General features: G+C 34.3%; 1 protein-coding gene across 13 annotated transcripts in view; it reads left to right on the top strand.

Annotated features, from left to right (window-relative positions):
* LOC134729330 (olfactory receptor 4K3-like) overlaps positions 1-4,617 on the top strand; it is a 29,429-nt gene extending 24,812 nt beyond the window's left edge. For all 13 annotated transcript variants that reach the window (XM_063597884.1, XM_063597880.1, XM_063597887.1 and 10 more), the window contains one exon: positions 1,413-4,617. In XM_063597884.1, the coding sequence (XP_063453954.1) occupies positions 1,438-2,349 (912 nt within the window). In that variant the 5' untranslated portion in view covers positions 1,413-1,437 and the 3' untranslated portion in view covers positions 2,350-4,617. The remainder of the gene's footprint in view (positions 1-1,412) is intronic.
* Positions 4,618-17,741: the final 13,124 nt, after the last annotated feature.

The raw sequence follows: 17,741 nt of genomic DNA, 5'->3' as shown, positions 1-17,741 counted from the left end.
TGTTTTCCAAGCACGTTGGGAGGCCAAGATGGGTGAATCAGCTGAGGCCAGGAAATCCTAGCTACTCAGGAGGTTGAGGCAGGAGAATCACTTGAACCCAGGAGGCGGAGGTTGCAATGAGCCAAGATCATGCCATTGCACTCCAGCCTGGGCAACAGAGCAGGACTCTGTGTCAAAAAAAAAAGAAGAAGAAGAAGAAAAGAAAAGAATATTATTTTACCTCAGGTTCACAGTATTGAATGGACCATAATCCTTGATTCACATCATAAGCTCTTTCACGCCCATTATGTATGTGTTTATCCATTAGTGAAATTACACCTATGAAAACATGATGCAATACAAGAACTGAACGATTCATAAAGCACTCATATGCTTATGTGCTCATCTTCATAACTCCTTTGCTTCCCCTCACCTGAGGTTACTGAGAACATCTTACATTTCCTCTTTTTTATTTCATACGTATATTTTCACTTATACAAGTTCTTGCAAAGCACACTGTTGCGTTTTATTGCTTTTCACCTCATAAAACCTATGCTGAATTGATCCATTTTGGACTTTTCCTACATTATAATATTTTACTAAGATTTTTCTATATGATTTTATGTAGTTGTGCTTCATTTGTTATGGTTCAGAATAATATCCCATTGTTTTGTCAATGGGCATTATTATAAATTTCTCTTTGTATGCATATGCAAGAGTTTATCTTGGGTTGTAAATGGAAGTGAAATCACTGGGCCATAGAATGTGTGAATGTTAAGTTTTCCAGGATAAGGTTGAACTGTTTTCCCAAAACGATTATACTAGTATTTGGTTCCATCAGCGATGTTTAAGAAATCCTCTTAACTGGGCACGTGTCATAAGGACCTTCTGAGGGTGTGTCATGAGTGCGTCCTTAACCTCGGCAAAATAAACTTTCTAAATTGAATGAGATCTGTTCTCAGATACTTTTGCGTTCATACAAGTTATTACTGGAAACAGTGAAGAAGGCTTTAAAAATAAAACTTATCAAGTTTAGGTGAGATTAAATGAAAGCTCTAAAGTTGTGAACCCCAAAAATCTGAGACAGGTCTCAGTTAATTTAGAAAGAATGTCACTTTCTGACAGGCCCAGGAGCCCCAAGTTTATCTTGGAACCTCAGAGAGGAATTCACCCAACTCACAGGTATTTGATGGTACAAATCCATGGCTGGGCTTGGCTTTAAAAATTTTATCTGAGATTCCTTCTATGGAACAAAGTTCCATCAAAACCAGTTTAAAAGCCTATGTAAAAACAAATAATTATTCTTGCTGCACTGTATACAAATAATCAGGACTAGTATAATAAAGTGAATCAGTTCTAAAAAAAAAATCCTCTAAATTCACATACTGTTTATTCAGAAAATGTGATGCTGTGCCTTTTTTTTTTTTTTTCAGATGACTTTAGAACAAACTGGACTAAATGGAAGAAGTAAATCAGTCTGTGGCGTCTGAATTCATCATTCTTGGGCTTTGTGATTCATGGGAGCTCCAGGACTTACTCCTAGTGATATTTTCTTCACTTTATTTGATCACCATTTTAGGCAACATCTTCATTGTGGTTATAATTATCACTAACCTCCATCTCCATTCCCCTATGTACTTCCTGTTAGCCAATCTCTCATTCATTGACTTCTGTCTTTCCTCAGTCACTGCCCCTAAAATGATCACGGACTTTCTCAAAGAAAATAAGACCATCTCCTTCGGAGGCTGTATGTGTCAAATTTTCTTTGGACACTTCTTTGGAGGGGGCGAGATGGTACTGCTTGTGTCAATGGCCTATGACCGTTATGTGGCCATCTGCAAGCCACTCCATTACTCCAGCATCATGAACAGATATATGTGCATTGGGTTAGTGATGATATCATGGATTATTGGCTTTGTGCATTCAACAAGCCAACTAATTATGATTGCAAAGCTGCCCTTCTGTGGACCCAGGGAATTGGACAGCTTTTTCTGTGATATTCCATTGGTAATCAAGCTAGCCTGCATAGACACCTATATTCTAGAAATGTTGATAAATGCTGACAGTGGGGTACTGGCAACCATCTGCTTCATTCTGTTGCTGAGCTCTTACTCTCATATTCTGTTTACTGTCTGCCTTCACTCTAAGGGTGGAGCATCCAAGGCTCTCTCTACCTGCGCTGCCCACATCACAGTGGTAGTGTTATTCTTTGGGCCTTGCATCTTCATCTATTTGTGGCCAGTCAGTATCCCCTGGGTGGACAAGTTTCTTGCTGTATTTTATGCAGTCATCACACCTCTCCTAAATCCAGCCATTTACACCCTAAGAAACAAAGATACTAAAAATGCCATAAAGAGACTACTATGTTAGTATTAGATTGCAGTGAGTATTTAGTGTCTCACCCTAGCATGTTTATAGTAATGTCCCTAAATTAGTCACATCTGACCTGTTACTTTGAACTGGGAAACATTACCCAGTTCACAGATGGTCGTCTATGTCTCCAAATGAAAGATTTGTGTCAATTCTACTCAATTCCACAATCATTTATTGATTATTGAATGCTAAATTATTTCCTGTCTGGGAAATTTGGCCAGTCTTTAGGACTATGATTTTGACTGTGCTCAAGGATGACTTGAAGTTAATTAATGACATTTATTACTCTTGGTGCTACTACTTCCAACACCCACTACCATATGCTGAAATTTTCTATTATGCTAAGCATTTCCTTGAGCAAAGTATGTCACGTAAGTCTTCTCTTAATTTTTTTCAATAAGCCAGTGAATTGAGTATTGCTATCTTTATTTTTACAAATGGATAAATTAGTCATTCAATTAATAATCACTCTACCTAACTTACCTGAAGAGACACTGTAAAGGTAATTGGGAAACATTCCCCATCACACTCGGAATAAGACTGAATCAGTCATAATATAGAGAGAATGTTATTCCTTCAACTTCATGCCTTGGCCATTTGCAAAACTGTGTAATTGTCTTTAGGAGATACACAATAAAAAGAGAGATGAGTGCACTAACAATCTTAGGGTATTACTTCTCTTTCTTTTAATAAATGTGTTGGAGGTTCATTATCTATACCAGATAAAATAAGGGACATTGTGTTATATTCTAAAAATGACTAGGGACCCCAAAGACCTTCTGTTTAAGAAGGTTATATCTATTAACATTTACCAGTTTAGAAATCTTAAAAAATTAAATGATTATGTACTAATGCTTAAAAATAACAAAAATAAGGCATTATTAGTTACTGTAAATATCATATTTTAGGAAAAGTAACAATATTTTCAAAAATGTAATAAAGAAGAATGGAATGGTTTTACCTGTTTGCAAATTCCTTTAGCATATGGCTGAATAGAAGCAGTTGAGTTCTCTCATCTACTCTGCATTGCGTCTGTTGTAACATGTGCTTTTGTTAGAATTATATAAAGGCCATCTGGCCTGACAGAGATATGTAGTTGGATAAAAGAGGAATGTTTTCATTTTTGTGGAAAAGCAATGGTGAATAAAACTACAGGTGAAATTTAGCACAAAGCAAGACAGTGGCATCCTGTACTAGATATTGTGGCAGTCCTCATTATCACATACTCACAGTAAAAAAAGTAAAAACTGTAATAACCTTTTAAAGTTATGTGTGCAGTATAATGCCAGATTGTATTGTTGTTTGTTGTTGCTATTTTGGTTGTGGTTTAAATAGTGAATATTGTATATTTCTCCATTTTGATGATTTTCATTCAATATTTACCGCAATCTGGGAAAGTTTTTTCCACCCTAGCAACACTTCCTAGATTTCTTCTCAGTTACTGTTTATCTGAAAGTGTCTTTTTTTTTTTTTTTTGAGATGGAGTCTCGCTCTGTCGCCCAGGCTGGAGTGCAGTGGCGTGATCTCAGCTCACTGTAAACTCCGCCTCCTGGGTTCACACCATTCTCCTGCCTCAGCCTCCCGGGTAGCTGGGATTACAGGTGTGTGCCACCATGCCCGGCTAATTTTTTTGTATTTTTAGTAGAGATGGGGTTTCACCGTGTTAGCCAGAATGGTCTCGATCTCCTGACCTCATGATCCACCTGCCTCGGCCTCCCAAAGTGCTGGGATTACAGGCGTGAGCCACCGTGCCCGGTCGAAAGTGTCTTTATTTTTTCTTCATATTTGAAAGATATTTTCATTAAGTCTGGAATTCTAATGTGTCAGTTTTTCTCAAAACTTGAACTGGATAAAGAAAATGTGGTACATACACACCATGGAATCCTACTCAGCCATTAAAGGGAATGAGATCATGTCCTTTGCAGTGACTGGATAAAGCTGGAGGCCATTATCCTAAGCAAAACTACTCAGGAACAGAAAAACAAATATTGCATGTTCTCATTTATGAGTGAGAGCTAAACATTGAGTGCACATGGACACAAAGAAGGGAACAACAAACCCCTGGGTTTACTCCAAGGTGGAGGGTGAAAGGAAGGAGAGGATCAAAAAACTACCTATCAAGTAGTATGCATATCACCTCAGTGACAAATTAATCTGTACGCAAAATCCCCATGATGGGCAATTTACTTATGTAACAAACCTGCACGTGTACCCCTGAACCTAAAATAAAAGTAAAAGTAATAATAATAAAATGTTATTCCAATGCTTCTGGCTTTCATGTTTTCTGTTGAATAGTCATCAGTTTTATTGCTGTTCCTTTGAAGATATTAAGTTCCTTTTTCTCGCTACCATAAACATGTTCTTTTTGCCTTCAGTTTCAGCAAAGTGACTACAATATGCCTATGATATCGTTTTCACTGTAGTCATCTCTCTTGTTCACTGCACTTCTTGAATCTACAAGTCCTACCTTTTATCTTTTAAATTAAAAGATAAACTTTTCCATAGTATTATTTTTCTATATATAAGGCTGAATCCCTTTGCCAGCTGGATGTGTAATGAATAATTTAATTCTCTGTTTTTGGGGATTTTATTTTTAAAATAAATAATTGTAAAATATTTGCCCAATAGCTAAATATTTTAGCTAATCTGTTATTACCTGAAGAAAAAAATTTTGTAATTGGATTTTAATCATATGGCAATTTTTAAGAATTTGATATATGTTTTGAACTTATGATCTGTAGAAGATTTATAATTTATCCTATAAATTGCAAAGTATGATGGTGTCTATTTTCTTAAAGGCTCACCTATGTATCGGGGGAAACTGCCCCTGATAGTCACGTAGGTTCTTTTCTATTTTCCCTAAGTGTCGGCCGGTCTGAGAAATAAAGGGACAGAGTACAAAAGAGAGAAAATTTAAAGCTGGGTGTCCAGGGAAGACATCACATGTCAGTAGGTTCCGTGATGCCCCCCGAGCCGTAAAACCAGCAAGTTTTTATTAGCAATTTTCAAAACGGGAGGGAGTGTATGAATAGGGTGTGTGTCACAGAGATCATGTACTTCACAAGGTAATAGAATATCACAAGGCAAATGGAGGCAGGGCGAGATCACAGGACAAGGGCAAAATTAAAATTGCTAATAAAGTTTCAGGCAGGCATTGTCATTGATAACGTCTTATCAGGAAACAGGGTTTGAGAGCAGACAACTGGTCTGACCAAAATTTATTAGGCGGGAATTTCCTTGTCCTAATAAGCCTGGGAGTGCTACGGGAGACTGGGGCTTATTTCATCCCACCGCTGCGACCGTAAAAGACAGCCACCCCCAAAGCGGCCATTTCAGAGGCCTACCCTCAGGGACCCATTCTCTTTCTCAGGGATGTTCCTTGCTGAGAAAAAGAATTCAGCAATATTTCTCCCATTTGCTTTTGGAAGAAGAGAAATATGGCTCTGTTCCACCCGGCTCACTGGCAGTCAGAGTTTAAGGTTATCTCTCTTGTTCCCTGAACATTGCTGTTATCCTGTTCTTTTTTCAAGGTGCCCAGATTTCATACTGTTCAAACACACATGCTCTACAAACAATTTGTGCAGTTAACGCAATCATCGCAGGGTCCTGAGGTGACATACAGCCTCCTCAGCTTTCGAAGATGACGGGATTAAGAGATTAAAGTAAAGACAGGCATAGGAAATCACAAGGGTATTGATTGGGGAAGTGATAAATGTCCATGAAATCTTCACAATTTATGTTCAGAGACTGCAGTAAAGACAGGCATAACAAATTATAAAAGTACTAATTTTGGGGAACTAATAAATGTCCATGAAATCATCACAATTTATGTTCTTCTGCCATGGCTTCAGCCAGTCCCTCCGTCCGGGGTCCCTGACTTCCCACAACACCTATGACATATTATTCTTTTATTTTAAGTTTTTATAGTTTTTTACAAACATAATAGCAATTCTATTTTTTATTTACATTTCTTTGATTACAGATGAATTTTAATGTTCTTCATATACTTATTGACTATTTTTGGATTTCCTATTTTGTCATAAACATGAGTTTATTTTAAATTTGGTATACCTTTACATTTAACAGTTATTTCCTACATTTATTTTAGTTAAATAATTTATACAAAAGATTTAAATTTTTGAAACTTAAAGGATCAGAAATTTTTTTCTGCATTATTTGCACATGGGGTGATATACTTAGATTTTTCTCACTCAAAGACCTATTTGATGTGGTCCTTTGTTAGATTCTTAAGTGGTCTCTCTCCTTCCCCTCTGCGTTTACCTGCAATCACCACCTACTGGACTGGAAGTCAATCTGCACAACCCATCGTAAACATCTGTTGACACAAGTATACCACACTTGGGTAAGAGACATGCTTCTTACAACCTCTGCTACCACCATCACCTATGCCACCCCAGCTGCCAAGGAGGTGGTGAGCCCACACAGCAGCCCAAAACACCACTACTACAACCAGCATTTAAGAAAGGCACCACCCCAGCTACCAAGGAGGTGGTGAGCCCACACAGCAGCCCAAAACACCACTACTACAACCAGCATTTAAGAAAGGCACCACCCCAGCTACCAAGGAGGTGGTGAGCCCACACAGCAGCCCAAAACACCACTACTACAACCAGCATTTAAGAAAGGCACCACACTAAAGCTATTTATAACCAAGGAAATCATATAGAGATTTCACCGCTGAACACGGCCAGAAGCAAATCCCAACAATCCTAGTCAACATACATCATAGTCATATCCTCAAGAGGATAATTTCACATACCAATATTCACCTTGAATGTAAATGAATTAAATGCTCCACTTAAAATATATACATTGGCAGAACAGATTTTAAAAAACAATCCAACTAAACACTATTTATCACAAACTCACCTTAGTAGTAAAGACATTTATACACTGAAGGTAAAGGGGTAAATATCTTTTTCCAAAGATATTCCACACAATGGAAGACTTCTCAAAAACAAACAAACAAAAAACCCTTACATTCGACAAACGAATTCGGTAAAACTTCAGGATACAGTATCAATGTACAAAGATCATCAGCATTTTTACACCAAAAACAATTAAGGCAAGAACCAAATCGAGAAGGCAATTTCATTTACAATACCTACAAGAAATATTTAATAAAATACCTAGAAATATAGTTAACCAATGAGGTGAAAGATCTCTACAAGGAAAACACTGATGAAAGAAACTGTAGACAATAAAAATAAATGAAAAAAATCCTATGCTCATGGATTGAAAGAATCAATATCATAAAAAATAACCATATTGTCCAAAACAATCTACAAGTCCAATACAATTCCTATCAAAATACCAATGTCATTTTCACATAATTAGAAAAAACAATCCTAAAATTCATATGGAACCAAAAAAAGAGCTGAAATAGCCAAAGCAATCTGAGCAAAAAGAACAAAGCTGGAGGCATTACATTACTTGACCTCAAATTATACTACCAGGCTATAGTAACTAGAACAGTATGATACTAGTATAAAAATAGACATATAGACCAATGGAACAGAATAGAGAACCCAGAAATAAAATCACATATCTACAGTCAGCTGACATTTCACACAGTCAACCAATACATACCCTGGGGAAAGGACACTCTCATGACTAAATGGTGCTGGGAAAATTGGACTGCCAGATGCAGAAAAATGAAAACTGCATCCCTATATCTCACTATACACAAAAATCAACTCAAGATGGATTAAAGACTTAAATGTAAGGTCTGAAACTATTAAAATACTAGAATAAACTCCAGGGAAAACTCTTCTGGACATGGTATAGTCAAAGCATTTATGACAAAGACCTCAAAAGCACAAGCAATCAAACCAGAAATAGAACATTTTGACTTAAGTACTCAACATAGTACTTAACTAAGATTTACTAAATTCATGTATCAAATCTAAGAGTTTTTGATACTACAATGGTAGATACCTATCATAACACATTTTTCCAAACCCATAGAATGTACCAAGGTGAACACTAATGTAAACTATGGACTTTGGGTGATAATAATGTGTTAATGTAGATTCATCAATTGTAAGAAACACCACTTTAGTAGGGGATGTTAATGGGGGAGGCTACGCACATGTGAGATACATGGGGTATATATGCACCTTCCTCTCCATTTTGCTATAAACCAAAAACTACTGTAAAAAGAGTCTTTTCTTTAAAAAAAAACAAGTACTGTTTTAAAGACTCAGAGATAATACAGTAAAATGAAATTACTAATTATTTTCTCTGAGTAATATAAAAATTAGTGATTTTTTTCTTTCCTTCTTTTCTTTATTTTCTAGAAATCTGAATTTCTTAGTTTAATGTCAATTGATATTAGTTGATCCAATTTAATGAGAGAAAAAGAAACAATATTTTCATCAGTAGAAATATAGATGATTATATGTTAGTGTGCTAACTACAAATTGGAAAGTTTCAATTAAATAGAAAAAGAAAAGCATAAAAACAAGTAACTCATAATTGTAAAAATATAAGTGACGACTAAACTCATTTAAAGATATTAAACCTCAGTAATCCTTAAGAAAATGCAATTTTAAAATAACAGATTTGTTTTGTTTTTACTGATTTTTGTTAACTGATTGGCAAAGACAAAAATGAAAAAAAGAAAAAGAGACACAGATTAATCCCAGTGTGTTTGAAAGAGTCCCTATAGTAGAAACTCTTAAACATGATTGGGGGAAGTAGAAATTAATATTTATTAGAATTTAAAATGTTCAAATCCAGGCAACAACAGAGATCTCTGAGATCCCTATCCCTGAACAAAGGGTTAAATTCACTGAGCATTGAGGAGGTCTTGTAACTGAAAGGAAATGCCATAGCTTACATAACAGACACCTAAAATAAAAAACAAATCTTGCCGAGCAGAAAAAATAGTATGATTCAGTATTGTCCATACATGAAAACATCTCAAAGAACAAAAATGCCCAACTTTGAAGATCAATCTAGCAAAATGTGATTTTAGGTGGCTTTAACTTCTTAAAAGCCTTACTTTTGCAGTTTAGATGACTTTTACAAAGAATTAACATTTGTTAGTGAGAAAGTATAGATTTTTCAAAATACAAGTGGAAATTCAAGACACACAGCCCATTAAATGAAGAAATACCACACAAATATTTAAAAAATGAAGCATAATAGTAGGTAAACAATTTTTTTCTGATGAAAAACCAGAACTATTAGTATAGCACAAATTATCAGCAATGCATCCATAGTATTCAATATATCTTAGTTGCATAAACATAATATAAATATAAAATTGGCTGACTGATAAACTTGGTTAAGGCTGGAGGTGATTTTAAAAAGAGGAAAAATAAGGGAAGTGACAGTGATAGAATTTAAAAAAGAGAAAAGGAAACTAGAAGTAAGGAATTGAGAGATGAAAGAAAGGCGAGAAGGGAGTCTGTGTGAGAGTCCCCTGATGAGTTACAATTCTGCTTAAACTCTTTAAATTACTTTTACCCTTTCACAAAAGTACAGACTGTAGAGGCAATCCGTCTTCTATTTTCCTAGTCTCACATCTTGATTCTGCCCTACTCCCACAAAGTCCTGTCCAAGTTTAACTACTTGGATAACCATTTTTCACATGTTTGCTTGCCGCCTGGCTGGACCGATGTGTGCTTGCTTTTGGTTCTGCTGTTAAGTACAACCCAGGCAACACCGTCTCATGGACTTCTTCCCCCTTCCTCCCTCCTCCCAGTTGTATCAGACCTTTATGTCCTCATATCACTTTGTACAAGCATCTGTCATAATGCTTATGGACACTTTATGATTGACATTTCGCTACCTTGTCTGTCACTCCCAACATGTCTATGAGCTCCCCCTAAGGAGACAGATCATTTCTTACTGACAAATTCTGGCCCATAGTAAGTGTTCCAGAAGGTGTTCAGAATTACTTGGACAGATGGAAGAATGGAAAGATGATTTGATTTGATGATAACAGTTTCTAGGTAAGTTATGATTTATCCTGTGTTTTGATCCTTCCCATAGAATGGTTAATTACAGAGTCAATCAAGAAACTGTTTTAAGCATCTGCAGGATGTATTAATCCCTCACAACCTGCCTGTCACTTTGTCTCAAGCCAAAACAGTGAATTCAACAAGTTTAAAGGAGGTTCATTTAAATGATAATGTGAATCTAGAATTGACTTTTTGAAGTACATGTGTATCTTATTTTCATTTTTATTTAAAAAATAATTGATAAGAGAGTCTTCAGCAGGCAGCATTTCCCATAGAATAAGATGCAGCAGTAAGATGGAGCATCCTAACAAGTGTACAGGTCTTTTGGAAGCCGCTGTCTAAGTGAGGTCTGCTCTATTCTTTTCTGGCTAAATACTAAATACTCATTTTTTTCCTTAGGAAACATACTTCATTCTGTTTCACATTCCTCCACAATCCCCTTAATTCCTGTTTATCTATTCATTTCTGAATTCAATCAGTTCAGAATACTTCCCCAATCTCACATTCTAAAGAACACTTCACTGCAGATCAAAGCGATATTATTTGCTTCTAATGATGCTTATGATTCTCATTAAATGAAGTAGGATCTGGAAATGGCCGTAGCAGCAGAAGCTATGGCTATTTTTTGCAATTCACCATCACCTAGTGGTATGTATTTCTCAGAAATTATGAACACACTACTTTCCTTCATCTTGTAATGATCTCAAACCTGAACTGTGAGTTTATATTCCATGTATTTTAATACCTGCAATTATTTCAGTGCATATATTTCTCTTGTAAATTTTGTATACTGCTGAATATTTCTACCTTTGAAAATTTCTCCCAAGTAAAAAATGAAATAATGAAAAAGCAAAGAGAATATTGCTCCCCCTTTGCCTTCTGCCATGATTGTAAGCCTCCTGAGGCTCTCATCAGAAGCAGATCCTGGCACTGATTCGTGTACGGTCTGCAGAACCATGGAGTGAGTTTTGGTAATCATATTTTCCTCGAAATTGATTAAATTTATTTTGTATTTCCAGTTCCTTTTTGAAAATAAATATATAATTGTTTTAAAATTACATCTATGCCTGTAATGATTTTTTAAATATCCAATTAAAGTGTTGTGAAATTGTGATTTCTTTAGGTAGCTAATATTCCAACTGCCATATTTTCCTTAAAAATTACCTTTAATTTATTGGTTGATTCCAATATAAATCTGGTTTTTAATGTATTAATATTTATTTTCTGTGTATTCTTTTCTGACATTTTGCTTAGGTTCACTGTATTGTTTATTACCAAAACAGTGCAGTTGGGAACACAATTATGTTTTATTTATCTTTATGTGGTATATGAGAAGTTTAAGCTATTAATATACCTCTGAGCAATGTTTTAGCCACAATCTAAAGGATTGATATTATCATTATTATTATAACTTTTTTAAAAAAGACTTTACTTTTTTTAGAGAAATTTTAGGTTCATAGCAAAATTTAGAGGAAGGTACAGAGATTTTCCATGTATCCCCTGGCCACACATGCGTAGCCTCCCCAACTACCAACATCCCGCACCAGAGTGGTATCTGTTACAACTGATAAACCTGCATTGACACATCATTATCATCCGAAGTCCATAGTTTATATTAGGGGTTCACTTTTGATATTGTGTATTTCAGCAGTTTGGACAAATGTATAATTACAGTATTATTCTATATATATACTTATACAGTAGTATCATACAGAGTATTTTCACTGCCCTAAAAATCCTCTGTGCTCCCACCTATTATTCCTTCTTTACTATCTTTTTACTCTCTTCATAGTTTTGCCTTTCCCAGAATATCATATAGTTAGAATCATACAGTATATAGCCTTTTCATACTGGCTTCTTTCACTTAGTAATATGCATTTAAGGTTCCACCATGTCTTTTTATGGCTTAATAGCTCATTTGTTCTTAGTGCTAAATAATATCCCATTGTCTGGCTGTACCACAGCTTATTTATCCATTCACCTACTGAATGACATCTTAGTTGCTTCCAAGTTTTGGCAATTATGAACAAAGCTGCTATAAACATCTATGCACAGATTTTTGTGTGGACAGAAGTTTTCAACTCCCTTGGGTAGATACCAAGGAGCATGATTGCTGGATTATATGGTAAGAGTATGTTAAGTTTTGGTAAGGAACTGCCAAACTGTCTTCCAAAGTGGTTGCACCAATTCCAACCAGCAATGAATGAAAGTTCCTGTTGTTTCACATCCTTGTTAGCATTTTATATTTTCAGTGTTCAGGACTTTGATCACTCAAATAGATGTGTAGTGGTATCTCTGTGGTATTAATTTGCATTTCCCTGATGACATGCATGGAGCATCTTTTCATGTGCTTATTTGCTATCTGTATATTTTCCCTGGTGGGTATCAAAGTCTTCTGTTGATTTTTAATTTGGTCATTTGTTTTCTTATTGCTGAGTTTTATGAGTTACTTGTATATATTTGATAACAGTCCTTTATCAGTGGGTCTTTTGCAAATATTTTCTCTGTGGATTGTTTTCTCTTTCTTATTTTTATTTCTTTTTATTTTAGGCTTGGGGGTACATGTGAAGGTTTGTTACATAAACAAACATGTGTCATGGGGGTTTGTTGTACATATTATTACATCACCCAGGTATTAAGCTCAGAACCCCTATAGTTATCTTTTCTGCTCCTCTCCCTCCTCCCACCCTCCCCCCTCAAATAAATAGACCCCAGTGTCTGTTGTTTGTTTCTTTGTTTTCGTAAGTTCTTATCATTTAGCTCCCACGTATAAGTGAGAACATGCAGTATTTGGTTTTCTGTTCCTGTGTTAGTTTCTTTGTATTACTGATTCCATTATATCTCCTCTCTTTCCTATCAATTATACTTTTTAAAATATTTCAGTGATTGCCTTATAGTTAACAATACACATTTTTAACTAATGTTCATTTTCAGATAACACTATACTGTTTCACATGTAGTACAAGTACCTTATAATAGAGTATTCCCAATTTCTCCCTCTTGTCACTTGTAACATAGTTATCATTCATTCACTTATCCATATGTTATAACAACCTTATATATTAATGCTGCCATTGCTTTAAACATCTTGTAAACCAATTAAGAAAGGAAAAATTATTTTATTCTACTTTCATTTTTTCCTTTTCCAATGGTCTCCCTCTCTTTATGTAGATCCAAGTTTCTAGCCTGCTTCCTGAATAACTTCTTTTAATATTTATTTCAGGGTAGCTTTGCTGACAATTGATTCCCCAGTTATTGTTTGTCTGTGAAATTTATTTCTCCTTCCCTTTTGAAGGATAATTTCACTGGATGTAGAATTGTAGGTTAATAAAGGGTTTCTGTTTCAATCCATTAAATATTTCACTCTATTCTTTTATTGCTTTCTTTTCTAACAAGAAGCCCACTATAATACTTACCCTGTTCCCCTGTATTTGTAAAATGTACCCTCTGCCCTGATTTTTTCAGTATTTTGTTCTGACTGTGGATTTTTGCAGTTTTAATATTCTATGTCTACGTGTGTTGGGTTTTTGTTGTATTTTTCATTCTTGCTGTTCTCTGGCATCCCTGGATCAGTGGTTTCATTCTTCATTTTTAGACAGTTGTCCGTCATTATTACTTCAAAAATTTCTCCTGGTCAGTTCTGTTTTTCTTCTTTCTCTTCTCCTTCCCACTTACATCTCTTTTCATTTTCTCACAATTTTTTTTTTTTTTTTTTTTTTTTTACTATTTTCTTCTGCTTTCTTTTTTAGTCTATTTTTTCTCTTTGCATTTCAGTTTGGGGATCTTCAAGCTCATGGCTTCTTTCCTTGGCCAAGTAGAGGCTGAATTTCTCTAGTGTCTTTGTTTTATTTTCTTCTCTTGATTTTGGGCTTCCCTACGTGTCTCTCTTCGGAGAAAGTCTGTTGTCACGTAGCTCTCAATTGTAGGCTGTTACTATACAGAAGTTCTGTCGGTATGTCGGTAGATTGTTGGAGAGGGTAGTGTTTTACAATCTTCTGATTAAATCTCCATCTTTCAAAGTGTCTGTGTTTTAGGGCCGGGATTATTACAGCGTTTCTTCAGTGGTTTAGCTTGTTAACTCTCCTGCCTCCTACTTCCTTCCATGGCTGTAGCATTCTCACTCTATTTTCTCGAAGCCCCGAACCCTGCTGAGTTTTGTTGTCATTGTTGTTTTGTTTGTTTTCTCTTAGTTAGGAAAGGAAGCCTGGAGAGGGTTGGAGTAGGAAGAATTTTCTTCCCCAGCTGGAAAAAGTTTTTAAATTGAGCTGTGATAAAGTTCTCTCTGTTGTCCTTTGTTATGGAAACAGCTCTGGGTATATTTTACAAAGATCACTCTTCTTCCTCAGGCCCGTTCCCAGTAGAACCAGGAGAATGTTTCAAATATTTACAATGAGAACCTGTTGGAGTTCCTGGAGTTGTGAAACTTTTTCAGCTTACGTATATTGAAGGTATGTAATTAAGGACATATAAAGTTAAAGTGTTAAGTCTTTCTGCTATGTTGACACTTTAATTATTGTAAAATGTTTTCTTCCATCTCTATATTGCCTTAAAAGTATACATTACCTAATATAAGTGTACATTACCTAAGTAAGCGTTCTTTTGGTTTTTATGTGTATGTTGTATCTCTATCCTTTTAATTTCAACTTTTTTGTAAACTTAAACTTCAGTTGAGTCTCCTGAAAACATAATATAGTTCAAATTTATTTCTTTTTATTCAGTCTGGCTCTATGTCTTTTAATTATAGTATTTAGTTTATTTACAGAAATATAATTACTGACATACATGAGATTTCACCAATTATTTGTGTATTTTCTACTTGTCACACTTGCTTATGTTGATTTCTCTTCTTTCTTACTGTTTGTGATTGTTATTATTCTATTTTTTCCTAAGAGCTACTGAAATATATATTTTTACCTCCATTTAGTTCTTACCATAGAGATTACAACACCCACCCTTAGCTTATTAGAACCAATTTTAAGTTACTATGTGTTATCAATTCACAGACAATTCAATTACCTTAGAACTCGTCAGCTTCGCTTACTTTTTGTGCTATTGTCATTTTTAAAAATTCTACACATAGTTTACATACGAAAAGTATTTTATAGACCATTAGATTTCCCAACATAAGAACTTTTACAGTTTTTTTATTTCTCCTTATACCTTTGAAATTCCATCTGGGATAAGATTATTTTGTACAATGAAAAACCTTCTTAATACTTTTGCAAGTCCTCAAGTGACAGATTTTTTTCTCATTTTATTTAACTAAAAATATCTAGACTGAGGAATGAACATTTTAAAAAGAATGTAAAATACATGAAAAGATAAAACATAGAGCATATAGGACATGTTAAAATGGGCTAATGTAAGTGTAATTGGAATCCTACAAGGAAGGAGCAAATAAACAGAAAGTGATATTCGAAGATGTAATAGGTGAGAAATTTTCAAAACTAATGAAGGTATCAATCAACAAAATGTTTTCTCGACCCTCCTCTGGTCATTAACTTTTTCAATTATATCTAATCTGTTCTTAAGTTCATTCACTGAGTTCTTACTCTTTATTATTGGCAATTTTAGTGTCAGAATTTACATTAAATTCATTTTTGGAATTTCCAACTCCCTGCCAAAATTTTCCAACCTATAGTTTACTTAATTGACCATACTGATTTTATTTGTTAAGTCCATATCTCTGGAGTTCCTGTATGTCTATTTTTTGGGTCTGGTTTTTCTACTGGTTTTCAACTTTCTTTTACGTGTGGTTACTTTTTAGTGCTATACATTATAAATGAAAGCTTTTAGATTAAGTCAAATTTGTAAATATCAATCCAATCAAAACTTAATAATTAAATTAGTTACAAATAACTATAAATTTATTAAAACATTAATTTGTCAATAAACATTTAATACTATAGATTTTTGCTTTATTTCTTTTATATTTGTATCTAGTTTCTCTTCCATGAAAAATCTTTGATCCTAATATCATTAATATCCATTTTTTAATACTACAATATATACAAAAGTATTCCAAAATGTCAGGACCAATATCGATAATAAAATAATACTATTGGAGTAAAATACAAGATTACTCTAAATTTTACTCTGAATCCTCCTGCATTTTTATTAGCATTCTAATTTTAGTTAATACTCCAATAAGTTGTTTAATATAATTTTTTTATCCCCAAGAGGTCATAAATATTTTTGATCAATTAATATCTACTTTCATTGCATTGAAGTCAGAACATTTTATTTTACTTGTGAAGAAAAGTATGGTATTTTCAGTTATGTGTACACTTAAAGAGATATATTCTCCATTAGGGAGTTAGAAAAATATATATACATATACTCAAAATATTTACTATGGTTTGATTTTGTTAACTGAGTATTTTTACTTTTCCTTATTGTGTTGCCCACTTGACCTTAGATTAGACATCACTTGTCAACACCTTTTAATGGTCAGTCCTATTCTTTTCAGTTTTACTTGGTTTAGTTTTGTGTTATTAACATGTCTTTCATAATATTGTCTCTACCTGTTCTTTTGAATTTAAAAAAATTAGTTTTATATTTTTGGTATACAATTTTATAACTTGTTTTTCAACTTGAGTGTCACTTAAAAAATAACACATTGGTGATGTCTCTTTCTTTTCTAATAAGGACACCAGTCATATTGGGTTAGGGCCCCACCCCTCATAGTTTTGTTTTAACCTAATCTCCACTTCAAAATAAAGGGCTTATCTCCAAATAGGGTTACTTTTTGAAGTACTAGGGGTTGGCACTTCAACATATGAATTTGGGGAAGATACAGTTCAGCTCATAACACAATCCATTACAACAGTTATGGCCACTTTTAATTTGATTGTTAAGTGCTCCCATATGCTCTTGGCTATTTCAGAATCTTAACCTTTTAACAGGAGAGAACCAAGTTCCAAAGCAAAATTCCCAACTACTGTTAACACTTAATGTGCAGAAGACTGCCATCAATCTGCTTCTTAATGCACATCTGATATGTAAAGATACATACAAAATGCAAATATATGAACAAATTATAATATATTCTATAGTTCCTTCAAAAATTTTCTACAAATTTGCTTCTAGTTACTTAATTTGACCTAGTCCATCTGATATATGAAGCCACATGACTAAGCTATCTCTGTAATCTATATTCACCATTCTTGCAACTTCCAAAAATGTTTAATGATATATGAAATAGTTGCTAGAGAATTTATTAGGAATTAGAAAATTGAGCTGATATTTCAGGTTGCCTCATAGTAATTTTTAAAAATTCTATGGTGAATATTTCAAGATGGGGATCTTGTCTAAAAAGATTTAAGATTCAATATGTTTAATCTCAGAAGAAATATTTAACTGGAAATATTAACTGGAAATATTGAACTAAAACTGGAA

The sequence above is a fragment of the Pan paniscus genome, chromosome 18, assembly GCF_029289425.2.
Source record: "Pan paniscus chromosome 18, NHGRI_mPanPan1-v2.0_pri, whole genome shotgun sequence".
NCBI lineage: Eukaryota > Metazoa > Chordata > Mammalia > Primates > Hominidae > Pan > Pan paniscus.
The sequence above is the reverse complement of the archived record's forward strand: the minus strand, read 5'-3'. Positions and strand labels throughout refer to the sequence as shown.